General features: G+C 47.9%; 1 protein-coding gene across 2 annotated transcripts in view; it reads left to right on the top strand.

The window, feature by feature from the left end:
• The window catches only part of RNF115 (ring finger protein 115), a 37,245-nt gene extending 15,556 nt beyond the window's left edge, over nt 1-21,689 (top strand). For both annotated transcript variants that reach the window (XM_083589434.1, XM_083589435.1), the window contains 8 exons: nt 1,798-1,856; nt 6,977-7,034; nt 13,027-13,223; nt 14,104-14,172; nt 16,098-16,170; nt 16,651-16,744; nt 18,648-18,763; nt 20,520-21,689. In XM_083589434.1, the coding sequence (XP_083445560.1) occupies nt 1,798-1,856; nt 6,977-7,034; nt 13,027-13,223; nt 14,104-14,172; nt 16,098-16,170; nt 16,651-16,744; nt 18,648-18,763; nt 20,520-20,651 (798 nt within the window). In that variant the 3' untranslated portion in view covers nt 20,652-21,689. The remainder of the gene's footprint in view (nt 1-1,797; nt 1,857-6,976; nt 7,035-13,026; nt 13,224-14,103; nt 14,173-16,097; nt 16,171-16,650; nt 16,745-18,647; nt 18,764-20,519) is intronic.
• The last annotated feature ends 29 nt before the right edge of the window (nt 21,690-21,718 follow it).

Raw genomic sequence — 21,718 nt, 5'->3', positions numbered from 1 at the left:
TACGACGCAGAGTTGGGGAGTAACTGTCTCAGCAGTTGTACGGGGTCTCCCTCCCTACAAGCCACTGCCTCCGTGCCCCTCTCTCTGCCGGGCCACTTTGTTGCTGAGGTGCCTGGAGGTGTTTCAGCTGCAAAACAGCAAACTTCCCTGCAGGGCATGTTGATGGGATACCACTTTGGGTGCTCGAAGTCATGATGCTCCAAGCAACCAAACAAACACCACCCTGCAAGTCTTTCCTACAGGGGAAAAGCCACCATGACGCAGTGGTTAGAGTCCCCACTCGGCCATGAAACTCAGTGGTTGACCCTGGACCAGTCACTCCCCCCCCCAGCTTACATCACCAGGTTGTGGTGGGGATGAATTGAGGAGGAGAACCACATACGCCACCTTGAGCTCCTGCTGGCATCCATCAGCAGCAGTCGCAGGCCCTTATCAGAAAGCCTTTGTGTGAAGAGATAAGGTGGAGAGTGATGGGTCAGACAGATGAGCTGCTTAAACTTGATAGGATTCCTGTTTTCATTTCTGTGGATGAATGAGAGGACTGGCAACTCAAGGTGACCTCCTTCAGGGTATTGGGTTTGATTTAGGGCCTCTAGAACGATGAGCGCCTACACCAGAGTGGTGCTCATAAGGTGGAAGGGCACCATTTGGTGTTTACCTTTCTCTCCCTTGAAAAATATAGAGATCTGAAGAAGGAAGTGGCAAGAGTGACATTCTTTCCCACTTCCTCTTCCAACTCTGCGTGTTTTCGAAGGCTCTGATTATTTATACTTTATTATCAGTTATTTATTATTTTATTATTCATCAAATTTCCATACTGCCCTTCAACCGAAGATCACAGGGCAGTTCACAATATAAAAACACAAATATGCATACCACAATAACAAATAAAAGCAATACTCCCCATGGTTTAAAAGACCATAGGTTATTTAATTAAAAAACCTGGGAGAAGAGGAAAGTTTTTGCCTGGCACCAAAAGATATGTAACGAAGAAGCCAGGCGAGCCTCCCTGGGGAGAGCATTCCACAAACAGGGAGCCACCACAGAAAAGGCCCTCTCATGTTGCCACCTACCAGATCTCTCGTGGAGGAGGCACACGAAGAAGGGCCTCACCTGATGATTCCGGGGTCTGGGTCAGGTCATGTGGGGAGAGGAGTCCTTGAGGTATTACAGTCCTCAGCTGTTTAAAGACTTTATAGATCAAAACCAGCACTTTGAATTGGGCCTGGAAACTAATTAGCAGCTAGTGCATTAGGGCCAGGGTTGACATATACTCAAACTGTCTTGCCTCAGTTAGCAACCTGGCCACTGAGTTGTGCACCAGCTGAAGTTTCCAAACCATCTTCAGAGGCAGCCCCATGTATGACGAGATGCAGGAATCTAACTGAGTGGCTACCAGAGCAAAGACAACAGAAGTTAGGCCATACTTGTCCAGATAGGGGTACAGCTGGGTCAGCAGCCAGAGCTGATTGGAGGCTCTCTGTGCCACCAAGACCACCTGAGCCTCAAGTGACAGGGATCCAGAAGTTCCCCTAAGCTGTGTACCTGTTCCTTCAGAGGGAGTGCAACTACATCAAGATCTCTTGGAAAAGCAGCTTCTATGTGTACATGCACTTTTCCTCGGGTGTGTTTGTGTGTTTCATTTGCAATGGGTGACAAGAGCGGGCAGTGCACTCTCAAATATCCAAATGTGCCCATGAACCTAAAAAAGTCTGTGGCCTTGTTTTTGTGTTGTTGACTGTGTAGGATCCACCATTCTCAGCCTAAAACCACCTTCCCTTTTCTCTTCCTCTGCAGGAGTACACTTGTCCCAGATGTGAGTCTGGCTTTATTGAAGAAGTGACAGATGATTCCAGGTATCTTTCACCCTCAGAGACTCCCCTAATGTTGCTAGATTTCTCATATCTACCCCCTCCCCGTTAAATGTTTCTTCTACTGATGGATATGCTACTTTTTTGATGTTTATTTTGTTTATTTGTTTATTTCATAAAAATAATATACTGCTTGGCTGTTGTTGTTTTTTAAAAAACCCTCAAAGCGTATTGGCTGAATTCTGCACCATTTTATACAATAGGTCTGTGGTTCCCAAAGTGGGTGGTAGTTCCTCCTGGGGGGCAGTGGGATTATCTTGGGGGGGGGTGCTAAGAGCTAAAGAGACGGCAAGAGGGCACTAGAGGTGTAAATGACTATCGGACTTTGAAGGTGGCATCTCCGGATCAAATTTGCCAATTTTGTTAAATTAATTGACCTAAACAGTTTTAATTGGATTTTGAATAAATATGCAGTTGTTACTGGTTTAAATGTTATTGTGTTGTTACCTTCCTTAGTGGGTTGTGCAAACTGCTATTTTTAATAATGTTTCTTTATAGAGTAGGGAGCACTGGGGATTTGTTTATGGAACCAAGGAGGCAGTGGCCAAAAAAGTTTGAGGAGAGGACCTCTCTGATAGATATTGCACCTGTAACTTCCCAGGTGGCTGACATCCAATGGCTCTGTTTGGTCAGGAGTATTCAGCTCCTGTGGGCTTTCCTCACTTCCATAAAGTTGTGGCACAGACACAGCCCTGGCTGAAATGCAGGCTAACAGGAGAGAGCAGCTGGGCTGTATAAGTGGAGAACTTTGTGGTTTGCAGATAGGCTAAGGACCTCCATTGCTTTGACTCACACAGAAGAAGATGTTAGAGGTGGGGGTGAAGTCTCTTTCAGATTTTTTTTTGGTGGGGGGGGGAACCTCTCAGTTCAGTCAGTCAGAGTAAAGGTAAAGGGACCCCTAACCATTAGGTCCAGTCGTGGCCGACTCTGGGGTTGCGACGCTCATCACGCTTTATTGGCCGAGGGAGCCGGCGTACAGCATGACTAAGCCGCTTCTGGCCAACCAGAGCAGCACACGGAAACACCGTTTACTTTCCCGCCAGAGCAGTACCTATTTATCTGGTTGCACTTTGACGTGCTTTCGAACCGCTAGGTTGGCAGGAGCAGGGACCGAGCAACGGGAGCTCACCCCATCGCGGGGATTTGAACCGCCGACCTTCTAATCGGCAAGTCCTAGGCTCTGTGGTTTAACCCACAGCGTCACCCGCGTCCCATGTCAGTCAGAATACTCTGGGCTAAATAATCTGTCCTGGTGTAAGTTGCCGCCTTCTTAAGTTTGCATGCAGAAAGTCCCAGAATCAGTACCCGCTGATGGCAGTGCTAGAGACCCCTGGAGATTTGCTTCCAGTCACAGTAGACACTACTGGGCTAGATGGGCCAAGGGTCTGACTCTGTATAATGCAGCTTCTAGTGTTCATTGGTAATAGCGGTGAGAAAGAGCTCATTTCCCCCCAAGGTCTGACCTTCAGCTTTTTCTGCATTTCGACTCTTCCCAGAGAGAAGGTGGTGGCAGACAGAAATGAAAAATTATGCCAAGTCAGAGACCTGGCTATATTTTATCCTGAGCAATCGGTGACACGCACGCTAGATTTAAAAAACAAACCTCGTGCGACGGTTTAAGATCCAGCTGCCAAATTTGGAAACGGTCCTCAGGAACGTCTGACTCAGTGTCACCTTCAAAGCTGGAAAAATGGCCTGCTCCTCGCTCCCCCCCCCCCAAGCACCTCTAGTCACTTCGGGAGGTGGAAGCGCTGATTCAGCCCTGCATAGATTTGGTGCTGGGTGGGAGGGGTGATTTGTGGGGCGCTCTTTGTCGCTCTAGCCCTGCTCCTAAGGATATAACAACAAAATAGGTCTATAATTTGAGACAGATTCCAAGTCCGTACCTTGTTTTGCCTAGCCCTGCTCCTAAGGATATAAGAGCCCTGTTGGATCAGACCGAGGCCCATTTAGTCCAGCATTCTCTTTCCAAGAGAGCTCCGTCAGGTGCCTTTGGGAATCTGGCAAATAAGACAGGAAGGCAACACTGCTTCCATGTTCACCCCCAGTACCAGGTACTCAGCAGCCAGACTGCCTCTGAACCCAGAGGCTCCATTTAGCTCTCACGTTCATTTATATCCTCCACTGACATGTTCGATTTTCTAAGGTCTTCCCTGCCATGCTTGAGGGATGTGTGAATGTGTGTCATTGCAGACGATAAAAGCCCACCTTTCGTTGTCAGAACTTTGTGCCAAGGTGCCAGGGTGTTGCAACATTCAGTATTTGGACCTCAATGGACGCCAGTTCAAATGATTATCCGTTCACTTTTATTACATTGTTATCCTGCGTTTTTTTGAAGGAGCTCTAGGTGACATGCATGGTCCTCCCTCCCTGCCTCCCTCTCGTTTATTCTCACAACAACCCTGTGAGGTAGGATAGGCAGAGAATGGCCCACAGTCACCACTGAGCTTCACGGCCTAGTGGGGATTTGAACCCTGGTCTCCCAGTCTCCTACACTGGCCCTTCCCAAATACAATGGGCACAGTGGGTAACCTTGGCCCACTCCCTTTCATCTGTAAAATGGAAGCATTGAGTTTACTGTGTGAAGAAATAAATCCCAATTTTACACCGAAGGGCGCCCCTTCACTTACTGTAGATGTCATTGGCACTTGGCCCAGAATCCCTTGGGATTGTAGTTCTGTGAAAGGGTTCTGGGGACCTCTTAAAAATAAGAATTTAGCACCCTCTCCCAAAGCCACAGGTGGTCTTCATGGCTGCAGTGAGGTTTCAGAATGGCTTAAACATCTTGACAGACAAGGTATTTATGTTGCAAGATATTTCACAAAAATGGTAGCTGGAGAAATAATCCTGTATGGCAGGGAAGGAGAACCTGTGAGTGGAGACCCTCCTTATGTTGTTGGACTCAGTTTATTGATATTTATTGATATAAATCTTGATATTAATAGAAACGAAAGTGGAAATGATGTGAAATAGAATTATGAATGATACAGGATATTTGCTGAAAATAGAAAATTGACTATTGCATATGGATTAACAAGTGGCGTTGACTCAAAAACCATTGACAAAGCAATCAAAGGGAATCAATCTGACTTCCTAGCATATTAAAGCAATAAAAAGCATAGTTACCAAATATTAGAGCAGTAGATCAAGTCTTGTAGTAGTTAGACAGAGGATACAAAGTGTAGCTGGTGGTGGCAAAAAAGGAAAAAAGCAAGTATTTCAACTGTGCCCACCCAAAATGTAGTACAGTAGAAGAATAACCAACTAGAAAAACTCAGTACGCCTTTTGTATCAGTCAATGATAGCATGGGGCTGGGAGGTCAGGGACACTAAAAAATTCCAGCAATTTTCCTGTTTGCATGGGAGAAGCCCACATAAAATATGGACTATGCATGACCATGTTGCACCTGGCAGGGGGAGCAACTTGGGACCCTTGTTGCATCAGCAGTTCCCCACACAGGGACCTTTGAAACACTTCCAATGTCGGCTGTTGGAACATGTTACGCTCCCCCTTTTGTTTAGGCAAGAGGGCTGCTTTTCTGCTAACTCTAATCAGAACGCCAAGGTCTCTGTGAGCTTTTATCAAAAGCAGCAAATCTGTGCACCAAGGTCCAAGCAGCTTCTAGAGACCCAAACATGGCCCGGTGCCATCCATTTTGATCCATCATGGCTGCTCTATTGTGAGCATAAAACATACCATAATTGCTGGATGTGATACATATGTCAGCCAAGCAGGGTCCAGATTAACAGGATGAAGTGCTTCCAGGCCAGACTGACCAGCCGGCTTGGGGCAGGCAAGCTCTCCAGAGAGGCACTTCCAGTTTGTTGCCTGTGATGTGTGGCAGCGTCCTTTGGGGCCAGTCTGGCACAATGACTAGGGCAGGGATGGCCAACTCTTTTCTGACTCAAGGGCCACGTTCACTCTGGGGGCCGTAAGCTGGTGAATGTGCCAAAGGTGGGTGTGATCCCCTTCTCGCTCTTGCACTTGCTACAAGCCCCTCCCTTCAGCTTATCCCTGCAGATCAGCTGACGAAGGGAGTTCACACCTCTTCCTTTTGGCAAGTGATCCACCTGAATCTCTGTGTTCAAAATTAGCATTTTGCACCTGCTGATCAGCCACTTGCGATCAAGTGAAGATGCCTGGGTGCCAAGATGGCGCCTGACTTCTCCATCTGGAGGTGCATGCCTGGGGATCCTTGGATCTTGACTGTTTTCACACACTAATACCTCCCCATGTAGAATTCTATCAGTTATATTTTATCTGCACAATCAGAATGAATTTCAGGAACCAAAATGCTTTTTCTGTGCAGCCTGAACAGGAGCGGAGAACAACGTTATAGTTAATTGTTGTAGCTTGTCTTCACTTACCTCCCCCTGCTGCCTTGCTCACAGTTGTGAAAAATATTCTTACATTATGAATGGGCCATGTTACCATTAAGAAAAAGAAGTAGGAATAGGCCAATATATGTATGGACTGTCCCTAGATCAAATGACTTTTTCTCAAGAGTTCTTAACCTAGCTCAGGGTTGTCATCTGAACTAGCTGGGTGTTTAACAGAGAATCAATCACAGCCCATCATTTGAAAAAGAAGACTTTAGAGGTGTCTCTCAAATGGTGGAGTGGTTTAAACCTCTCCACACTTTCCTGTGCTGGGTCTGCTTTAGTTTAATTTTCTATAATTTTGTTGCTGCTGCCAAAACAGGTGAGGGTCTGCAGTAATGCTTTTGGGGATGGGTTGGATAATAATGCCCCTGGCATGGGATGCCAAATTTGGACGTGGGAATGGCACGTCCAGTTTCTTACTTAGATTAAGATTTGCAAGGTAGTGACCCTGGGCTGAGACACCAAGGAAGAATTAGACTGATATAATTTCAGGAACTGATAAGATATACCTCATTCTTCAGCCATGTAGTCTTCAGCCCCTCTGATCTCCCCCTCGCCAGCACCCTGTTTTCACCCTGTTTCCTTGGTTGCTAATTACGTGGCCTTCAGCCTCTGTTTTTAGCCCTTGGCCCTGCCCACCCCACCCCCCTTAGAGGCAGGCTTTGGGGGTTATATTTCTGGAAGCAACTGCTGCTCTCCCTCACCAGATTTTTCTCCTTCAGTTTTCTAGAAGGCGGCGGCAGCGGGATAGACGACAGCCCTTCCACCACATTTGCAGAGGTGAGACTTTTTCCTGTTAACAATTTGACTGCTGCTTTCAGAACTGTGTAAAATGGAGGTAAATGAATTGTCTTTTTGCTGTGCTTTCCTCGGGTACTCCATGCGGATACTTTGTGGGGGCATCTGAGAGGAGAGAGGGCCATTCTCGGTTATTGATACTTTTTGTACTGCCAAGAATCATCTCAAGAAGAAGTTGATGTGACAGAGGCAGTCCTCTCAAATGATAGGGACTAGAACCTTGAGGCTGCAATTGCATTGTGCCAAAAATAAAGCTTTCCTTGGCTAGCGGGACTTTTGTTTTCAAGCTGTGTTGGTTTGTAATCTTCTGTAAAAGGTTACTAAGTTCTGTGGGGTGTTTGATGGATCCTTTTGGGTTTTGCAGATGCATCACAAGCAGGGTTAATTATAGCATTGGGCTGAAGTGATTTATATATTTAGGTTGATGACTGTTGTTAATACCTCCTGAGAGAGGTGGCTTTTGGAGTATGAGGCAAGCCTCTGCTTCGAAGAAGTGGGCAGGCGCTCAGAGGAAGGAGGGAGAGCAGCTTTATTATTTTTGGTGAAGGTTTTTTTTATTTCATTTCATAAGGCATAGAAAACCGAACAGTTATAACAACAGATGAAAATTGAAAGATGAAAAACAAAACTATAGATAGGCACGTAAGATAAGTACAGTTGCACGTGACTTAAAATAACAAAGTCCAAGTCATGGAGGAAAAAAGTGAGAATAAATGTTGTCTTCACATAAAGAATATTAGTGTTAACTGATAGCTCCAGATTTGCCAGACTTGGGACAAGTGTTCTTTTGAAAATGATGGATCCGTGGTAAAGGAATGCCAAATGATATAAGAGGTGTCTGGTGGTTCTAAAAAGGTAAAGGACCCCGGACAGTTCAGTCCAGCCTTGTAGCTTGGACGAATTTAAAACTAACCTTCCCATTTCTTCCTTGCCTGGCTTCCCAAAGTTCATGACAACTGGCAGTATATTAAAACGGGAAGATGGAAGCTAGGGGCAAAAGCATCGACCCATTCATGTATCTTGGGGTGTGTGTGTGTGTGTGTGTGTGTTGGGGTTGGGACTTGTTCTTATCCAGTGGCATCCCATCATGCCATGTAATACACTAGAGTTGTAAATGGGGGGGGGTGGCAGACTTTGAGTGTAGCATTATTTAGATGAACCTTTGGGCATTAAAGCTTCTCTGAATCCTAGTCTAGCAAAATGCCCAGGTAAGCTGTTCTGTGTTTGGAAGCTGTGAGCCACCTTAAACCAGTCATTGAGAGGAAGCCCAGGCAAGAATCTTATACAGGGTATCTGGAAATTGCTTGAGCTTCGATTCTGGCAAGTCCCCCAGGGGACAGGCATAAACCATTAGGACTAGATTTATTTATTTTTTTGTTACTTTATTTTATGAAGTCTCTAGGCCCCACAACTTTTAAGCTTTAAAATGTCTGCCTCTTTTCTGAACTTTTCCCAGGTTGCTTCAAATTCTCCCAGCCATGAGCAGTTTCCTTAAACATAGAGGTCTGGGCTGCCTACTGTGTGTTGGCTCAACCTGGATTTAGCATCTACACTCAGCCTGTCAGAACCCGCTTCCTTTTCAGGTGACCTCAGCTAGGTTTCAGTCTCTGAGCTCATCCTGAACTCAGATTCTGCTGCCATAGCTTTGCCACTGCTGTGGCAGGAATAGACAGTTGCTCCCTTTCTGTTTTGAGGCTCTGTGGGCGATATAACATGGAGGCAGGCAGGGTTGCCCAGTGTCACACTTTGAAAGGTTAGCTGTTGCACAAGTGTGGTGCCCCTCAGCTCGCTTCTGTTATAGAATTTTGTTCTTGCTTTTTCTGGTTTAATTCCGGGATTTTCTCTCATGAGCTGCTTTGTTTGTGTGCTGTGCAGAATTAGACATAGATTTTGTACACCTTAGCCTAAATTTGAAAGGGTTTCCTGAAAATGCCAGAGAGGCAGACCTACAAAAGATCACCTGCTTCCCTCTTCCAGCAAGTCTCTCTCGGCCCTACCTGGAGATGCCAGGGATTGAACCTGGGACCTTCAGCTTGCAAAGCAGAGGCTCTGCCACTGAGGCACACCCTTTCACAAAACTCTAGCTTAACATTACATGTGAAGGTTGCTCAGGGGGCTTTTTGTGGAGAAGAGGGAGATAAAGCAAAGATCAGTCATTTTCTGAAATCACCCGTTACCAGAAAAATGCCCATTGCATACCCTCCCCTCGTTTGCTTTCTCTATACAGTGGTACCTCGGGTTACATACGCTTCAGGTTACAGACTCCGCTAACCCAGAAATAGTGCTTAAGGTTAAGAACTTTGCTTCAGGATGAGAACAGAAATCGTGCTCCGGCAGCGTGGTGGCAGCAGGAGGCCCCATTAGCTAAAGTGGTGCTTCAGGTTAAGAACAGTTTCAGGTTAAGAACGGACCTCCGGAATGAATTAAGTACATAACCTGAGGTACCGCTGTACATCTGTGTGTGCCACATGTCCCCAGGATGGACGTGAAAATAAGTGTATACTTATGCCAGGTACTTTCACTCTAGCCTGTTGAAACAAGGAAGACCTGAGTTTCCCCATGGAACTTGCCTCTTTGCATTGTGGGAAATCCTCCATGATTTCCCTAGCCAGAGATCAGTGGCCATCAGGGGAAGTTCCTGAATCTGCCATTGTTTGCTCAGATGCTTTGTATAGGGAATGCCTGCTTGGCATCCTGCTTGTCTTCATCAAATGCAAACGCTTTGTGTCTGGAACCCTGTGAAACTTGCTAAATCCTCAGAAATGTCACACTTTGAGCTGTCTGAGCCACTGTAGCCCCACCTTATGTGTGATATATCTCTGACATTTGCAAAAAGGGGGTGTCCTTCTCCATGCAGAAAGGCAAACCTTTAAAAAAAGTGGGGGTTTTCTTGGTTTTGTGTCCTTCACCTCCTAACAAAGGGGGGGCACTTTTGCAACAGATAATAAAAGATCAGCTTTGCTTTCACTGGATTTCTGCCTCAGATCATGAATCTCTGACCAGTAACAAGCTTGGGGAGTTGGGCCATCGAAAGGCACCCCACTATTTTCTGGGAACACTCCCCATCAAGTTTTTAAAGTTGCCCAGCTCTTGGCTCCATGGGCCATAGAACTCTGCTAGGTTGTCTTTTTGACCCCCCACAGAGGTGGTTGCCAATCCTGTGTCTTAAGCTATACTGCTTAAGATTGCACATAGAGACTCACATGATGGAGAAAGCAAGCCTCCCTCCCAACATGCTGGTGGAGTGAGATAAGGGTACCTAAACTGTGAACAGGATCCAGCCAGTTGGCTTAAATTTCATCTCGCCCTGCCTGGAAGCTGCTCCAGAGTCCCTCCCCAAGTCAGTTGATCTGGGAGGCTCTGCTTACCTGCCAGGGCTCAGTGGCAGGTGGGTTTCGGATCACCTGAGTACCCAGGTGTGTGTCTGAGTCAAAGAGGTTCTGGCAGCAGCAGCAGGCAGGCTGGCCTGGTGCCTTGCGTGTTATAAGAGCCTCTTGGCTTGCACACAGACGAGGGCAAGCAGTGTTGCTCAGTGAAGAGGTGGGTGCAATGCCCCAGGCCCAGGCTGGCAAGTTCTTTCCCACATTGCTTCTGTTATAATTATTTCCTGCTCAGTGGGGTACTATCCTGCGGAGAGACCATGTTGCTCTTTATTCCATTTACAGTGGTATCTTGGGTTACATACGCTTCAGGTTACATACGCTTCAGGTTACAGACTCCGCTAACCCAGAAATAGTGCTTAAGGTTAAGAACTTTGCTTCAGGATAAGAACAGAAATTGTGCTCCGGTGGCGCGGCGGCAGCAGGAGGCCCCATTAGCTAAAGTGGTGCTTCAGGTTAAGAACAGTTTCAGGTTAAGTACGGACCTCCGGAACGAATTAAGTACTTAACCTGAGGTACCACTGTATACCCCACTTTTTCTCCATGGAGCTGAAGGTGGTGTGCGTGGTTCTCCTGCTCCTCATTTAATCCCCACAACAACCCTTTGAGGTAGGTTAGGCTGACAGGCAGCGACTGGCCGAAGGTCACCCAGGGAGGTTCATGGCTGAGTGGGGATTTGAACCCTGGTCTTCCAGGACCTAGTTCAGCACTCAGACTGCTATACCACCACTGGTGCTTTACAGCCAGGCATCCGATGGGAGGACAGCCTGGTGGGGAAGAGGGTCTGAGGTGGCCTGTGAGCTGCCATGGGGAACAGAGAAGCCAAAGCTCCTGTGGCGCTGTGTAGACCAAAGAATCATAGAGTGGTCGAATTGAAAGTGACCCAAAAGGTCATTTGGTCCAACCCTCAGGTCCACGGAACCAAAAGCTGCAGAGGAAGTCCCCAAGTATGCAAGCAGCTCAGGTGTTCTTCCAGAGGCACGCTCAGTGGCAAAGTGTGTGCATCAAAGGCAGAAGGTTCCAGGTTCAGTTCACAGCAGCCTCTCCAGGTTGGGCTGGGGGAAAATCCCTCATTCCTGCAACCCCAGAGGGCTGCTGCCAGTCCGTTTGGACAAAACTGAGCAAGATGGACCAAAAGGTCTGACTCCGTCTAAGGCACCTCCCTCCCTTTTTCCTGTCTTTGTCCTGTATGCGTTCCAGGCTGCCTTGTGAGCTGCATATCTGAGCAGGCCCCCTGCCCCCAGGTCTCCATAGGATGGCAATGTAAGCATCCTGGTGGCCTCTTCAGACCATCTCCCACCTGGGGGTTGAACCCGGGGCCATCTGCATGCAAAGCAGATGCTCTGCTGCTTTGCTACACCTCCAGGAAGATTGCAGGAGCATAAAGTCTGCACACATTTTCAGTCAAGATTTTGCCTTTCTTCCTCAAGTCCTCAAAGCACAAAAGTGGCCAGTGTCCTGCTTCTCTTCTCCTTAGTTCTGTCGTCTTTTTTTGCTCATCAGCGGCTGTCATATTGTGCTGACTTAGCAAGGGAGCAGCCCAGACAGCTTATCTATCCAAAAACAGCACCGGACGCAGCCTAGCTGGAGCAGTGAGGTCTGGAAAAGGACTTGCCCAGAAGGCGTTTACATATTGATGTGATTATTATTATTATTATTATTTTATTTTCCAATGAACTCAAGGCAGTATGTGCATGGTTCCTCCCCCTCCCATTTTATCCTCACAACAGCCCTGTGGGGTGGGTTAGACTGAGAGACATTTCATGTGAGTGACACACCCAGGGTTCACCCAGCGACCATCATTGCCAGGTGAATGTTGGGCCAGCCCTGATCTCAGCATTTTAACCACTGTGCAGCCTGGCAATGCTTGGCGGTTGCAAAGGGAGTGTGCTTTTATAACAAATAGAATGGTATAGAATAAAAGGAAAATGGTAAAGCAAAATAAGAGAATTAAAACAATGCAGAGCAAATGGAAGCAAAAACAGCCAAAGCCGAAAGGTCTTGACTAAACAAATTCCCACTGAGACAGGATTATCTTAAGTGCCCATGGAAAAGTGGGCAGCAATGAGACTGAATGCACAGTTTTGATGCGGCCTGGTGACAGCTGTTTCCTGCTTGCCTGAGCCTACACCAAACCTGGGGGTATCCCACCGCACAACGTGCTGCAGAGCAGGGCCCTACATCTCTGGGTATCACTTCCCGGGGGCAGGGGGCAAAGCGAATTCCTTCCAGCTGGCACGGCATACAAAGCCTTGGAAGCAGGAGGCCCCCATGATGAGCCTTTCAGGTTTGTAAATAGCCCCTCTCCTGTGGAGACTTGGCATGGCTTGCAAGCGAGCGGGTGGAGAAGTTTTTGTAAGCCAGAAGAGAACGTGGGTTTGTCTGTCCGATCAGAAGAGCTCCACTTAGTAAATCCTGCTTTTCTCCTGGCGTAGACATTGGCTGAGGAACTGCTTCTGAATTTTGAGAGTCTCCAGTCATCGCAGGAAAGCTTCAAGAACCCCTGAAACTGCTGGGCTAGAATTTATTACCCCATTTGATTTCTGGCCCTTTAGAAGTTGACTTCTTGATGCGCTTTCATTTGCTTCCTCCAGTTTTGGGACCAGTTGCATCGTTCTATGGTCTTCCAGTTCCCAAGCAACTCTATGGATCACGATGGCAGAGACAACGAAAGGGGCCACCAAGCCCACGCAGACCTCTGGGGACCAAGTAGACCCCTCCGACTGCCCATGACGCGGAGGTACAGATCCCGGGTCAGCGCAAGGCCTGACAGATCACCTGCCATTGAAGGGTAAGGATTTGGAGGACTTGGAGCAGCGGTTCTCAACCTGTGGGTCCCCAGATGTTGTTGGACTACAACTCCCATCATCCCTGAGCTCTGGCCTTGCTAGCTAGGGGTGATGGGAGTTATAGTTCAACAACATCTGGGGACCCACAGGTTGAGAAAGGTTGAGAGGATTCAGGATCTGATCTGGAGGGGAATAGTATGTTCAGTTGCTCTTGGAGGCTAACAGGAGATATGAAGGTCTGGGGTAGGGAAATTCCTCCCCTGTCTGGGGCAAGAGGGTGGTCTTCACATGTCTGTCCACCACACTGCTGCTTCTGACTTCCAAGAGTCTCTACTGGAAGACTTCAAGAAACCTGAAACATAGAATTTATCTCCATGTTTGATTCTATTCATTTAGGGCTTAAGCTGGATTAGGGTTCTTTCACATAACCAAGGAGTTCAGCTGGTGTGGCCTAGCTAAAAAGACAGCATTGCTGCAAACTGGTGACTGTTCTTGCCTCGTATATATCTGTCAAGTCTGTAGGTCTGCCCTGCCCATCTTGTGTCCTGTTGGTTGCCTCACTAATGCAGGGGAAGCCAATGTGGTACCCTCTGCGTGTTGTTGGACTACAATGCCCAGCAGTGTGGCTAGTGATCAGGAATGATGGGGGCTGTAGTCTGACACCACCTAGAGGGCACCACATTGGCCACTCCCAAATTAATGTAACATAACGTATGCTTCATGTACTGGACAAAGAGGGTGCCAGTCCCTGGAAGCAAATGCAATGATCAGTCTGTTAAGGCTTGCTCAGCTTCCTCTCCTGGATGATGGCACTGCCACCTCCACTCTACTTTTCTACCTCTTTCTTACATGTTTTTGTTTTGTCTCCCATCTCCTGGCTAGAATAATACAGCAGATCTTTGCAGGCTTCTTTGCGAATTCAGCAATTCCTGGGTCTCCTCCTCTGTCCTGGTGAGTATGGGACATTATTTGCAATCCTATGTCTTTTTTCTTTACAGAGTATGTGTCTGAACTCAAATGTGTGTCTGGTACTCACGTGCATTCATACACATGCTGTCAAGAGGTTTAGGATCTTTTGCTAGAGTTATGACATGCGTCTGTTTATGAATACAGTATGTGTTTACCCTTAGCCAGCATTCAAAATTTGCCAGGTGCATTTTGCACCTCACTATCAGCCATTTGCTACCAAGTGAAGATGCCCAGGCACCAGGATGGCACCTGACATCTACACCATCTGGAGGTGTATGCCTGGAGATCCTTGGACTTTGACTGTTTCCACAAACTAGCAATACATCCTGTAGAATTCTGTCAGTTATATTTTATCTGCACAATCGGAATGAATTTCAGGAACCAAAAATACGACTTTTGAGTCGACCTGCCCCAAAATGGCAACTAGGAATTCTGTTTTGGCGACTGTAACCCTGATTTAAAGAGCCATTTGGCACCTAGCTTATATATTTGAGTGTCTAACACTGCCCTTAGCAATATGTCCACAAGAGGTTCTTACTCAAAGGAACACAGAAACTTTCTTTGTTCTATGAAATGAAATTGGCAGAATATATAAATGCTGCATCAGACAGCAAAATTGCAATTTAAGCAGGCAGCAAATCCCATCATACGTATGCACCTTGATCGAGAAGAGTGAAAGAATCCTTAACTATTCTCAAAACCACGCAGGAAGTGAGTGTGACTGTTTTGCCACAGAACTCACACCAAAGGCAAGTTAAGAAAGGGGAGAGGGGAGGGTACACCTGTCTTTAAGGCAAAGCGGATGTTGGATTCCTTGAGAACCCTGAGTAAGTTCTTTGTTAGAGCTTGGAGAGCTAATTTACAATCTTAAAATCTTGGGGTGTTGTACTAATTTTAGCCAATACAGTCTAACGGAGAAGGGAGGACGGCTTTGAGATAAGCTAGTGGTTTTCAACCTTTTTGAGTCCATGGCTCCCTTGACCAACCACATTCTTTCTGCGGCTCCCCTGTGGAAGCCACATACACTGGGGCTCCATTACAGGGTGCGCGAAAGTGGGGACTTCCCCATTTTGCACCCACCTCTTTTTGGCACCATTTTTGGTGTGTGTGAAAGTGGGAATGCATACGTCAATGGGAACCCAAGCAACAGCACCGCTCTGCAGGGCCAAACCGACGCATTCCCCATGGCAGCTCCAGCCTGGCTTTCCCAGAATTAGTGCACACATGGTGGGGGAAGCGGGGGGCAAAACAAGATTAAGATCAGAAGCAGAAATATTTTGTTATTGCAGGGAAGGAAGGCGAGAAACACATAGCACAGGACACACATGCAAATACGGTCCTTTCCTGCAACATTCTCCCTGTCCCCATAAAGCTGGGCGACTGTTAAGGAGGAGGGAGATTGCTTGTGGGGGGGGGATGAATTGGTGGGTAGAGGGAGAGTGAAACACAGAAAACACTCCCCACTTTCAGGGTTATTTTAAAATCCTTCCTTATAGAGCACACACACATCCAGGCACAAACAAACCATCAAACTACTTTGCTATTTTCCTGCATTTCTCAAGCCCTCTGTGCAAATCTAAGGAACTGTTACTTACTGAAGATGGGGAGGATATTTGTTTGTGGTGGAGAGATTTTAAGAAGATAATTAGTCATGCAAAAGTGTTTCCTTACTTGCTCGTCACTGTTTTATTTTGGGAAGATAATGGGCTCCCCCAGCCCTGGCTTCCTCCACCCCCAGAACTGACTCCAGAAGAACAGGTTTGGAGCCGCAGAAGCATGATAAAGGGTGAACCAATGCTGTATAGGCCCTTGATATCCTATGACATGGAAGCTGGGCAGCAGTGGGCGTGCTGCTTCCTTCTCATGCCCCCACCCTGAGTGACTCTTTCTTTCTTTCCCTCTTGCAGGGGGGGAATGTTGCACTCGAGTCCCGGGGACTATGCCTGGGGACAGAGCGGCCTTGATGCTGTCGTCACACAGGTAAAGGCTCTGATCACTCCACCTGAGCCATGGCTGCATTCAGTATGTGTGCAATTTTTAAACAGAGGTCAGGTGGACACCTGCCAGGGTTTCTTTAGTTGTGATTCCTTTATTGCAGAGCTGGGGGGGGAACTAGATGGCCCTGTGGGGGGGGGTCCCTTCCAACTCTACAGCTCTATGATTCTATTTGAGCTGCTGCTGAGGCTCCACAGGCTTAGCACAAATTAAATGGGTGCCCTGTAGCACCCCTAGGATCCTGCGCCGCACCCAGTCAGCGTGGAAAGGGATTCCTGAAGGTCAAATGTTCTGAAGGCAGCTGCCTTAATCTTTCTTGATGGATGACTAGTAAATGTTGTGAACGTTCCCCCCCCCCCATTCAGTTCAGTTCCCATTAAATTTCATGTTGTCAGACCAAATAATCTGTGCAGCGATTCCAGTTCTCTTCCCTCACACCAACCCGTCCTTCCTCTCCCGCTGCAGCTCCTGGGACAGCTGGAGAACACAGGGCCTCCCCCGGCAGACAAAGAGAAGATTTCTTCTCTCCCGACAGTGACCGTCACTCAGGAACAAGTTGGTAAGTAGTTCCTGCTTCCTGATAACTTAACGCTTTTGTAAATGTGTTGTTTGGAAGGGGTTGAATTGAATTTTATTATTACGGTCACAGACCAATTCCGGCTCACTTACAATATCAGGAAAATCATAAAACACAACAGGAATACATTGAATTACAGTTGGGTATAACAGAGACAATTCAGATATAGCGGCAATTAAAAATATCTACTAAATCTTGATCACTAAAATATAACCTAAAATTGGGAAGGGGTTGCTTTCTTCTGTCACTCTGGACTGAGCACCCAGACCAAATTCCAGAGAACTGCCAGCATCAACCTCCAGCTCAGCTTAGCTCCACAGCATTAAATGAACTGCTTTCCAGCTGCAATCCTCTGTAGTTCCCTCTGATTCTGATTTAAGGAACTGGGCAACAGCTCGTGGGGCTCTCCAGGCATTGTGGATTTACTCTAGAACCCCAGTTGCACACTAGCTCTCCTCTTCCCTCCCCAGTCCGTTTTTCTTTTGTGTCTTGTCTATCAGGCTGGCCCCACCGGTTTGCAGTCTCACAGGCAGTGATACCAAAGGCAAGCAGGTTTCAGGTACCAGTTCTAGAAGTTGCCTGGGAGATCTGCTTGCATTAAGCAAATCTTCCAAACCTCACTGTGCAGAGTAGGAGTCAGGCAATCGGTCCTTCTAGCTCAGTGCTGTCTCTATAGATTAGCTGCAGCTCTCCAGGGTCTCAGGCAAGTTTTTCCTCAACCTGGAGATGCTGAGGATTGAACCTGGGGCAAAGTAGCAGGTGAACATAAGAAGAGGCTGCTGGATCAGGCCAGTAGCCAACCAGATGCCTCATTGGGAAGCCAGCAAACAGGATCCAAGCATAAGAGCCCTCTCTCCTCCTGTGGTTTCCAGAAATTGCTATTCAGAAGCATTTACTGCCTCCAACCATGGAGGAAGAGCATAGTCATTGTGGATACTAGCCATCAGTAGTCTGTTCCTCCATGAATTTGTCCTCCCAAGAAACCAAGACCCTTCCCTGAGTGATCTTAAGTTGGCTTCTTCCCCCCTCCCTTTTTATCTTTCTCCCTCAACAACATCAAGCCCAGAGACAGTCTGAAAAGCTCCTTCCACAGAATTATAAGGTCTCACATTTACATGCCTTCCTAGTCTTTTTCTCACTCTTTGGTTCTCCGGTAACCTCCTTCTCTACTTCCCCTTTCCCGCAATAGCTGCCTAGCAGCCAATGCCAAAATCCAAGTGTGGGGCAAGTCCTCTGGTGCGAGAACTCCTGCAGAGATTTAAAGTCACAAAATATGCAGCAAAGTAAAGTGTGGAACTATAGGCTGTTAGACCTTCAAAATATGCCCTTGTGAGTTCCAAAACTTCGTTCTTTCCCTAGCATAGAAGAAGACCACAAGTTTGGTAAGTTAAAAATGGTTTACTTACAAACTTTCCAAGGGTCATATTCATGTGCTTCTGGCAGTAGAACTTGGCTTAGTTCCATAGCAGTCAAAGTTCCTAAATTATTGGTATAGGAACTCAAGAATGGCTTGTGAGAGCCATGCGGACTGAGCTTGGAGCAACCAGCTCAGACCTCCTCACATGCTGAGCTTGAAGGGAGATTGAACAGTAAGCTTGATTACCCAGTTCCTCCCAAGTTGAACACTTGATCTCACTAAGCCTGGCAGGACAGCTTACTCTATGGTATTAACCCCTTCATGCATTAAGCATGTTGGTTATACGAGACTGGTTATCCCACTGTTCTGAACTCGGCTCTTCATTCCGGTGTTCTTACCCCAGTTGCCTTTTCACTTCTCTTGCCTCTTGTGCAGCCAGCCTGCAAGCAGGACATGTACCTCTTGCCTCATCCTAGAGAGCTGGCATGTTGCTGCCCTCACGTGACCCTGCCCTGTTTTCTCCCGCAGATATGGGTTTGGAGTGCCCTGTGTGTAAAGAGGACTACACTGTGGCGGAACAGGTCCGGCAACTCCCGTGCAATCACTACTTCCACAGCAGCTGCATTGTGCCATGGTTAGAGCTGGTAAGTTGGCTTCCCTGTTGGCTTGGGGTCAGGTGGAGACTGGCGCTAGGCCATCCTGCCTGGCACAGGGCAGCTCTCCTGTGGGACGAGGGGTGGCCACAGATGTTGGGTGCTGCAGTGGAATGCAGACCTGGTCTCCAGGGCACTATTCAGTTGGAAGTTCTTCTGCACAATGAACAAGAGCTTCTCAAGAGCACTAGGGTGTGACTGACTTAACCTCGGGCACCAGAGTATCTGAGGCTGGACCTTTTGGCTGTCCTGAGGCTCTGAATTGGCAGATTCCGCCAAAGGCTGTTGGCAGAGAGCCACGTGCCACCTAATGGGGTTTGGGCCTGGGTCTCAAGTAGCCCAGCTGCCCAGACAGGAGTCTCCAGGTGTCCTGAGCACCCCGCAGCCAAGGATCCGATAGTTACTATCAAAAACGCAGCATACAGCAGCTCCTAAAGTGCCCCAGACACACACACTTCAATCATCTCAGCTACTGTTCCCACGTCCATGCCTATGGAGCAGTTGCAGCAGCAGTGAGACCAGCCCCCCACCCCCACTTTATGTACCCCTGATCTGATGGGTACGTGCACACCACCTGAGGCTTCTCCTACGTGGAAGCCATTGCTGCTCTTTCCTCTTCGAGCCCCTGCTGGTTCTAGGAAACAGCGAGGTGGGGGATGGCAGGGATTCAACTGCCCCATCCCTTGCCTGAACAGTCTTTTCCTCCAACACATTCTGCCCTCCCAGCTCAACTGCTCTGGCCCTTCCTTTCCTCCTCCACCCTGGCTCCTGCCTCAGAACCGGCACCAATCCCCATAAATCGCTGGCCCCCTCTCCTGTGTCATTCCCCTGGACCCCAGCCTCCGCCACACATTCGTTGGAGCCCTTCCAAACCCTGACACCAGAGCGCTTTGTCAAGACAGCACAGGGGGTTCAGCAGTTTTCCAAGTGGGGAAGTTCCAGTGTCAGCTGGTGCTCTGGGTTGTGGCTCATGCCATTCATTTTCTATTTGAGTGGAGCAAAAGTCAATGCCACATCTGCAGACGGAATGGCGAGTTGAATATGCTTTAATGATGGTAAATGTCAACTCATGATGCGTTGGGAGGGGAATAAATTCTTCAAGATTGACAAGAAACACGAGGGTGTATGTGTACACAATGGCTGCCTTTGGGGGGAGTTAGTCTTTAGAATGAGCTTGCAAATGGATCCACTTCCTTCTTAAAGGATCCAAGAAGGCGTTCTTGGTGTTCTGGGGCCAATTCAAACACATCTCTCTTAAGTAGAAAGTACGCAATTCAAGGAAATGCGAGTGTGCCTTTTTTTTAATCGCACATGGATCTGCTTGACATCCGTGCATAGGTATAATTTTTGCACCAGGCTTTCATGTTCATACATGCAATGTACTGATTCCACCAATCATATGTTGGAGACAGCCATTGCACGGGTTGGGCCTGGGCATGTTAATTCATTTTTAATCAAAATATTTGCGCCCGGCACCTTCTGGGTTAGTCAGCATTCCCAAGGGGAGGCAAACCCCACAGACCCTGTGCAGAATGCCCATGTGTAGGTGTTCAGTAGGTCCAGAGGTGGGACATCTGACAGTGTGGTGGGGAGATGGCTGCCCTCGCACATCGCTCTTTTTCAGAGGAAGCTTTTCAGCGGTGCCCTTTCCTTAATGTGGCCGCCCCAATCTCAGGTATCGGCTCTGGGAGGCATGGCTGTTCCCAGCACACACCCCTGCTCACACGCATGTATTTTCCCTCCCCAGCACGACACGTGTCCCGTGTGCCGGAAGAGCTTGAACGGCGAGGACTCCACTCGGCAAGCACCCAACGCGGAGGCCTCCACAAGCAACTCCTTTAGCAGCACAAGCCACCTACACGACCGATGGACTTTCTGAAGCCTCCCTGACATGTGGGGGGGGGCGAGGGAGGGGGCAGTTCAGGCCTGTAGTATCCCTTACTACAGTTTGTAAATTGTATGATACCTATAAAACTACAGAACCGAGTAGCAAGGAGGGAGAGGGAGAGCAAACGGGTGCAGCCAGTGGAGCTGCGTTCCCACCCCATGGCCATGGCGAGGGCGGCCATCTTTCAGAAACCGCTAGCATCTCCTGCTGGGTCGCCGCAGCATCCAGACGATCTCTTTAACCCTTAGTTTCCGGAGTGATCAGTTTCACCTTTCAGCGAGGGGTCGGGAGGGTCCCTGAGAACCTGTGCGAGTCCTTTCCTTGGGTAGCAAGAGAGGCCTCCACCGTTACGATTCCCATGGCTTTGCAGAGGGAGGAGCGGACATTGTCCTTGCCCGCCTGTCCTAGTCTATTTTTTGCGGCAAGGTGGGGGGGGGAGGCTCAAGGAGAAGGCAGCCAGGCGTTGGCTAGGAAGCTATTTCAGATGGGCGAGGGGAAGAGAGAGGCGAGTCAAGAGGATTTGCACAGGGACCCAGGCCTTTCCAGTGTCTCCCGAAACTGAGTCTGTTTAATTGACTCTGCCAGTCTTTCCTGCAACCTAGGATTTTGTTGAATTTTGGGTGAATTTTCTTTGGATTAGGTTGACAGAGTCCCTGACTTCCTTTATCTCGGTTCTGTTTTTTTCTGGAAAAGAGTGGGGGGCAATTTGGCTCACAGAAAGAGAAAAAGAGGGGTGGAGAAGCAGCACAGGGGAGCCCTGCATTCCATGAAGGCAAGTATTCGATGCCCCTCGAGCGAACGCTACCTTTTTCCTGCTTTCAGCCCCTCGGCCCCCTTGGGTTTGCCTGAACCAGCATTCAACCCACCTGCTACTTAAGACCCATTTTTTGCTGCCTTGTTTATCAAATGGACCACGTGTAGTTTATCCTCCGGATCAGAGACTGTGTCTTCTTTTTCCAAGCTGTTCTTCAGTATTTTAAATGAGAATGCCATCGCTCGATATACCATAAAGAATCACTTTTTGTTGTTGTCGGTTTCCTTTTAAGTGTTGTTTTTTC

Source organism: Podarcis filfolensis (assembly GCF_964270895.1).
Source record: "Podarcis filfolensis genome assembly, chromosome: 16".
NCBI classification, from domain to species: Eukaryota; Metazoa; Chordata; class Lepidosauria; order Squamata; family Lacertidae; genus Podarcis; species Podarcis filfolensis.
The sequence above is the reverse complement of the archived record's forward strand: the minus strand, read 5'-3'. Positions and strand labels throughout refer to the sequence as shown.